The sequence below is a fragment of the Saccostrea cucullata genome, unplaced genomic scaffold (genome assembly GCF_032062105.1).
Source record: "Saccostrea cucullata isolate Sc308-1 unplaced genomic scaffold, CSIRO_AGI_Scuc_v1 ctg215, whole genome shotgun sequence".
In the NCBI taxonomy this organism is placed as follows: Eukaryota; Metazoa; Mollusca; class Bivalvia; order Ostreida; family Ostreidae; genus Saccostrea; species Saccostrea cuccullata.
Window position 1 is genome coordinate 48,237 of NW_026926398.1, and position 8,431 is coordinate 56,667.

General features: G+C 33.6%; 1 protein-coding gene across 1 annotated transcript; it reads left to right on the forward strand.

Annotated features, from left to right (window-relative positions):
- Positions 1–2,374: 2,374 nt before the first annotated feature.
- Positions 2,375–3,115, forward strand: LOC134271546 (splicing factor Cactin-like). Its single transcript, XM_062753752.1, has one exon. It carries the CDS (start codon positions 2,375–2,377, stop codon positions 3,113–3,115), a length of 741 nt encoding a protein of 246 aa, XP_062609736.1.
- Positions 3,116–8,431: the final 5,316 nt, after the last annotated feature.

Below are 8,431 nucleotides of genomic sequence, written 5' to 3' on the forward strand. Positions count from 1 at the left end.
ACTAACTATCTAAGTATCTTTACGACCATCATTCAACTTTTCACTACCTTAGCTAGTACACAGAGTGATTACTAATCACGACGAACGCTTTACTAGGCACACTAGTTAAATCAACTAGGTAATTCTCTCAGTGTAAGAGTAGTAAAATAGTTTTAGGAAGTGTTTTTAATCTTCAACAATACATAAATTATAAATCATTTACGATAGGATGTTAACTCAAAGTGCCAACTTGATTCTAAAGCTGTGGTGTTAACTTCATGACAAATATTTAAATAAAATTGATAATGCAACAAACAAATGGAAGCCAAAAACCAAACGAGTTGTCTTTGTTCCTTCATGCGCACAAGTGAAGCAAGCCAACGTTTCCTAAATTAAGAGATAATTAAGTGTCCTGTACTAAACATTGAAAGACGGTTGATTAATTGCTTAATTAAAATTTCAAAAAGATTCGTGATCTGTCTTTTCTGATCATTGAAGACCTTACTGTGTTGTACACTTTTTACTGTGGCACAAGCCCAATATTTGAATCTTTACCTTGTCAGGATCGACACATTGAAACAACTCGTGGAGAACCTTGAACAGATTTCCTTATGTCCATACTTTCTATATCTCTTTTAAGTGGAAATCTAATTTGGAAACTTAATTTGTGTAAAATTTAAAGATAAAAAAGACTCCTTAAAAATTCTGAACTAATAATACTTCATATTTTTATTTAACTTTTTTATGATAATTGTTACCTTTCCCTTTTCCCCACATTTTAGCAAATAATGTGTTTAGGAATGTTGCTTTAATATATACATGTATCAATTACTTTGTGATAAGGTAACCTAATCAAGCAATCTTAAAGATATTTGATTTTTTGGAAATTGTTGATGTTTAATTTACCTTTGAGAAAGAATTTGAAAAGATGTCTCTTAATATTCTCTGTACCCACTTACACTTTATTGCTACGCATGGTCACCTATAAAAGTCTTGAATTACTACATAACACCAGAAACAGGTCAACAACTTAAGAAAAAGCAATGAAAATATTTGAACCTAAGTATCTAGGTATAAGTTGTATTACTTATAAATAAAATAAATATAATGGTCAACGTACATGCTAACAAAGTGTAAATAAGCAAAATACTGTAAATGTGTATTGTATTCGACGATTACGATATTTGGCGGAAATTTATTTTCAACGTTAGTTGGGCAATTCTTTAACTACAACGGCAAACCATGTCCCGGAAAATTTGGCCAAATATTTATGAATTTCTGAAAATTATTTAGACATTGCTCTTGTTCATGGAGAAAATAAACCTTCTTTTTATAATAAAGTATCGCTAATTATCTATTTGAAGTAAAATTCATCTACATTAAGCGACATTAGAATGAAAACTTCTTAATAATATCCATGTCCCTTTTATCTTTCTAAAGAAGTACAAGTCATTCAGATTATAAAAAAATGAAAAAAATCCCTATTTTTTTCACCAACTTATTTTCCGAGGGATTAAATGTCATCCATAAATAAACAAAAACGTTCAAATTTCTTTAATTTTAAAAATAAACTCAACATAAATCTGTCCCGAATGTTTTTGTCATTTCCGCAACGTGATACTGATTTCAATAGACTTGTGTTATGTTCGTTGTGACGTAAGCACATATTTGTATGACGTTGTCAACATACCCATCTCCATTAGCATGCAGAAGAAGCTGGCAATGTCGAGGTAAGACTTATATAAAAAATCAATCTTTTTTATCGTAATTATAAGTCGTACATTTATTTATTGTCATTACCGAACATTCCGTATCTTCAAGAATGTTCTTGATTTTCTCTTCGCAAAACGCGCTTTGAAATATGTACAATAAAGACAGTAGGAAAACGAAAAAATACCCGCCATTATCTTTTTTACAAGCCCCCTATATCAAATAAAATAAAGAAACGTCATTTCCGAAACGGTCATTACCACAACATATATTACAGTTGTGGTAATGACTTTTACGTTTCGGTAATGACATATTTAGGATTTTATACGATTAATTGCGAAGCAAAAACGTTCTATATTAAGTAAAAACACTCATCAAACCAAAAAATTTTATAGTTACACTCCCTGTTGATAACTATGAAATAAGTTGTTGTTTTGTGTTAGTTAAACCATATTTAACTTTTTTTTAAAGGTATGGATAACCAACTACTGGAAATTAAAAAGAAGCTATTAGCAGCAGAGAAGATAACAATCAAATCTGAAAAAGAATTGTTAACTGTAGTTAACATTCCACATACAGAAAATACCGCAAGTATATGGGCAAAAACTGTATGTGACGCTCGTGATTATTATGAAAAATCAAAGGAGCATCTTAAATTAGTTACCAAAGCAATCCATTCGAAGCAATGCCACTTACTTCTACAGAAAGATCAAGAAAATGGCGGGAACGTCAAAAAGAAGACCCAGAGAGACACAGAAGATATCTTGAAAAAGAAAGAGACAGATACAGAAAAAGAAAAAACAAAGGCGACATAAAAGGAATTGAAGATATGTCTGAAAGGGAAAAGAGGGTTACAAGAAAATCATGGAGGAAGAATCGAAGAAACAAGAGAAAGAAAGATAAATTCATATTAGACGCAGTCAATCGAACGGACACACCCCCAAATTCCCCTACAGGAACGATGGAAAGGAGACCAGACACAAGCACAAGAGGAAGAAAAAAAGTTCGAAAAGATAGAGCCAAAGCATATCGGGAAATCAAACAGATGAAAGTAAAACTCGCTTCGGTGGAGAGGAGGGTTGAAAAATATAAGAAAAGATTACAAAGAATGAAGAAAAACAATACCCCAAGATGCACAGATTCTCCAAGATCGAAAACTGATCAACTTTTAGGGGAACAGAATGTTACAGAAGAAGTTAGACGTACTCTTCTATTTCATCACACTGTAGTCAGAAGCATAAAAGAAAAATACAAAAACTCAAAAAAGCAGAGAAATCGACAGATCATAGCAAATGTGGTATCATCAAAACTTCTTCGGAAGTACCGCTTAAAAAAGTTTGCTTTTAAGCAATTGGCATTTAATCGATGCAGGAAGATACGAGACGGAATAGACAAAAAAGAAAAGTACAGAGAAATCGCCGTATAGAAGAGCTAAGGATGCACGTGAAGGTATTTTTGCAGCGAGACGATAATAGTCGCACGACAGCTGGCAAGAAAGAGACCATAACTCGCCACAAAATAAAAAAGCAGAAACGGTATCTTAGTGACAGTTTGATGAACTTACATGTTAAGTTTAACAGCGAGAATCCACAAAATTCCCTGTCATACTCCTTCTTCTGCAAGTTAAAACCGTTTTGGATTGTCAAGCAAAAATGCAGAGAAACATGCCTTTGCATCAAGTGTGAAAACATGCAGTACCAGATAGACAAGCTGAGCGATTTGAAAATTTTATCCACACAAGATATTAACATTCTTACTTCTAAAATTTGCTGCAGTGAAGATAATCAAAAGTGCATGTACAGAGAATGTGAAACATGTGCTCCGCTGAAGGTTCCATTAAAAGATCATGATCCAGGTTTGCAAGTGACTTGGAAAAAATGGACAACACGGCGCGTAGAAAAAGTTAGAAAAGGAGACAACGGAGAAGAAAATATTTCCACAGTGTCAATGACTGTGCGACAAGAAGAGAGTGGTTCAGTGCTGTCATTGCTTCAGGACTTTAATGAAAACATTTCAAAAATTTGCCGCCACATATATAATATACGACACCAGTACAAAACTCTCAGACGACTAAGAGAGAATATGAAAGAAAACGAAGTTGCCATTCACATGGACTTTTCCGAAAATTATAATTGTAAATATGATCGAGAAATTCAGAGCGTCCACTTTGGAGCCAGTCAGATCCAGGTCACACTTCACACCGGTGTTGTGTATAATAGCAACGATGTAATGTTTTCGTTCTGTACCATGTCTGATCACAATAAGCATGGCCCGGCTGCCATTTGGGCTCATCTTAAGCCAGTATTAAACAGTGTTTTGCAAAAGAACCCCCAGAGTGACATAATTCATTTCATTAGCGATGGACCAACTACACAGTTTCGCTGTAAACAACTTTCATTTATTTTGTAACCTTTCATCTGGAAAGTGGATTCAAGTCAGGGTCGTGGAACTTTTTGGAAGCCGGTCACGGCAAAGGACCAGCTGATGGTATAGGAGGGGCAATAAAAAGGGCTTCAGATTCCTTTGTGGCAAATGGAGGTAGCATAGTAGATGCCAAGTCCATGCTCTCTGCTCTACAGAAATTAAAGGTGGAGTTGTATCTTGTAGACGAAAACGATGTCAGGAATGTTGAAAAATGTATACCGTCAGACTTACCAGCAATTCAAGGAACAATGAAACTACATCAGGTACGTGAGCAAAACAAAAATAAAATAAAAATGCACGTGTGATAAGATTAGTTCGAGGAGGTGAGCTCTATTCAGCTTCGATTTTTTTGATTATCCAGTAAATGCATCAGACTTCTGAACATAATTTAAATGACCTAATATATTATAAGGGACCTTAAAGTTATTTCAGGAGGCTAAATAAACCATTCAACAAAAAGTAAAACAGAAGCATTTTCTTTGGAAATATTAATTTGGTGTAATTCATGAATACTAGTAGTTGAACAAAAAGACAATAAAACAAAACAAAAATTTTAAATAGTTTATTGATAAATATTCACACAATGTACTTTCAGGTTCAGACTAACAGGCTGAGGTCTTTAAGGGTAAGGATTCTGAGCTGTTTTTGCTCAGACCAACCATGTAGCTGTTTTGACGTGAGAGAGTTTACTTTCGAAGGAGGATCATCAAAAGCACTCGAATCATCTGACAGATCGACAACACTCAAATCATCTGATAAGCAGCATGAAGTTGAGCATTGCTTGGACGAAAGTAAACTTGGAAAGTGGTGTGTCGTTTGCTATGATGGGTTGCCGTATCCCGGTGTTGTACAAAATATAGACGAAACTGATGTAGAAGTTAAGGTTATGCATAGAATTGGTCTGAACAGATTTTTTTGGCCAATGATCGAGGATTTGCTCTGGTATGACCAAAAGGGTATAATTTTGTTTATTAAACAACCAGCTAGTGTCGGTTCCAGTCATTTTCAGGTCTTCAAGTCAGAATGGGAATATTTTGCACGGGCATTAGAAGTGTAATCTTGGCAATGGTTGAGTAATATCAAACTTAATTTGTTTAATATGTAGTTTAATTGTTTAGACGTTTATTATGAATTTTTTTCTCTGTTCTTTTAGCAAGGAATGTTGTTATCATCTCTATTGGCGTTTTAATGATTTATTTCATTAAACATGTTTGTTTCAACACTACCATATTGTACTATATTCTTATTTACTGTCATTACCAAAACATGGTGTCATTGCCACAACACAAAGTCATCACCACAACGATCACGAATTATATCGAAATTAACCTTTTATGTAAGTATTGCCTATGTATCAAAAACCAAATATATATCTTACATCAATATGATTTTTTCAATACGATATTCAGCATTGTGAGGCTGACATTTTGTTTAAAAAATTATAAATAATTGTCCGTGAATCGAAATTAATAAGACACTGATCACTTAACAAACATTTAAACGGAAAGATTTGTTCATTTCATATCCAAATATAGTCCATAGTAAAGTGTTCCATTGTAATATATCAATGTGAGTACACGATTTTAAATATTTAAAGTAGTTCTTCAGCTTTAAAATGACAAATATTGTTGCGGTAATGACGTCGGCTTAGGTTCTGGCTACATATAAATGTGTTTCAATGTAGATATAGTAAAGTTACTTCACTGCTGATACTTAATCACGAAGGTACACTATATAGAGAAGCAAGCCAGCTGTAAAAAGAAGTCTGAATGCGCAATTAATTTTCAAGATAACAGAATAGTCAAAAGCTGGTCAAGTTAAAGAATTACCCAGTTTAGATTTGGTTTAACGATATCTGAATGTGCTAGTTATTATAAATGTTTGATATACAAGACATTTAGCGATGTACTTGATTCTTTCCGCTAAAATCGCTAAATAGAATACACCACTAAATGTAATACAATTACAGTATGTTACTATGAGTAAGATAATATTACTATCTTGAGGAAAAAGGGGAAATTTAACACCAGTTGACAAATATACATCCTGTAGACCTTGTAACACTAACAGCATGAAGAAACTGGGATTTATTGCTACTTTGCATTGTGACCATGGTAACAACGTACCGGTTGTTTAAAATGATATTTTTTGCTGCTTAAGGAATCAACTTAAATCTTAATGGAGGAAAATATTATTTGACTCACCTTGAATTGTACATTTCTGGTAGAAGTAAAGTTGAATTTACAAATTTCCCTTTTATTTTAAATGAAGATGCTGTGTTGCAACCACTATTGAACTATGGAATATCTTTGTATTTGTTATTTTTCTTTATATATCTAGTTACAATTTACAATTTACAATCCTGCTCTTCTTTAAGACTTTATCCTAGGAATATATAGCCCCCTGTAAAGCTCTGAAGCTTTTCTGGCTCCACCTGAGCCCCTGGGGCCAATATAAGAAGAATTTTATAATTATTATATCAATATGTCAGTTTTGGATATTCTATATAGAATTATGCTTTTTTCTGAGCCGTCCTCACATAAAATCAATGTTAGTCCTCTGAGAGAGATATTGGACCTGTCAATGAGAAATTGAATCGCGACATATTTACATCACACTGTCGGCAGGATCAGTTATGTTATCTATCAAAGATTTAGAAACCAGTGCAAGATATATTTCAAGATAAAATCTAAAAGGTATAACAAATAATTAATTGACTGTGTTCTCGTGCAGAAGTGCGCTCTGTCGTCCCCATGAACTAATCTGCTTGCCTTCGGTCGTATGATTAACGTGTGATTTTAAGATCTTATAGAATGTAACAATGGACTGAAGTTACATAAAGACAAAAACATCAGGAAAATAATTTTATTACCATTTATTTTCTGAAAATTGAAAAATGTAATATAAGGATGTTGAAAGGTGATTATGCTCATATTTAAATTTTTGATCTGAGTCGACTTGGACCTCTAAAATCAAAGGTGGAATCAAGAGCCATTGAGGAGTATATGCATTCCCTGTCAGTTTTCTCAGAGAGTAAAAACCTCTACCTGAGAAGACAATATCACCTGCCTTGGCCTTAAACTCTATATTCAGGTATATTGACGACGTTTTCTCAATTAATAATAGCTATTTACATTTATACATCGAACTTTAAATAAACACATCACAGAGTCTGTCAAATATGCATATGCATATTTTACTTACTAAAGAGGAAACTATGATAACTAAATAGTATGACAAATGAGATGACCTCAGCTTTTTCATCGTCAACTTGCCCTATTTATTTAGTAATATTCTGCAATCACTTGCATAATTAATAAAACTTATGTCTCCCAACGTATGTCTATGATCAATATTTTAACCAAGGCAGGCTTCCACACAAAAGTTGCTGTTACAAAAATTTAAACAATTTCGTTGAAAGTCGGCATTTGGTTTATTTTTTAAGGCCTTTATAAAGACTATGAAGCGAATATAACCTAACAGTAATTAGGTCGTATTTTGGCTGACATGTTTCAAAAAATTGAAAGATATGTGTGTTCGGTGCTACATTCTACTATGAAATGTTCTCTCTAGTTGATCAATACATATATAGGGCTCACGGCGGGTATGAACGGTCAACAGGGAATGCTTTCACCTCCAAGGCAGCTGACACCACCGCTGACATTTCCAGAGGACTGTGTTTAGGCCATGTTCACAGATTTGTATTGTTTGCGGGCTTTTTTTTTTATGAAATCGGTCACTGTTTTTATCTTTACCATTCTTTTTCAATTCAAGAAGATAACAAAGAGTGACTGATAAAAAAAACCTATAAACTAATACTGATAAGAGTGAAAGGCTAGAACACAGACCCCTTGAGATTTCAATGATCGGATCATGTGTCTTGAAGAAGTTTGTATTCCCTGTATATTATAATAAATTTAAGTTGTAAATAGTATACTTTTGGATGTTAGTGTCAAAGCAAGCTCGATATGGCTGAAAAAAGTGTCAGGTCATTTCTCTCTAAAACCATTTCTCTCCTAGGTGGTTATTTCTCTCGAATACTATTTCACGGTAGGTCATTTCACGGCAGGTCATTTCACTCTATTACCTAGGTCATCTTACTCCATATCTGTCTTGAAAAGTTAATTGTTAGAGAAGTTTTTAAGATCATTTTTTTGTAAAATTAGAACTCTTTTTCCTCTTTTTGCATATTTCTAACCACGCCCCATCCATTCCCAAGTGTAAGAAATAATAATAAAAAAAATTATTGCATGTCTACAGGGCACTCTCAATCATATTCCAAATGATGAGGTGGACGGACCATGTTACAACTCTACTG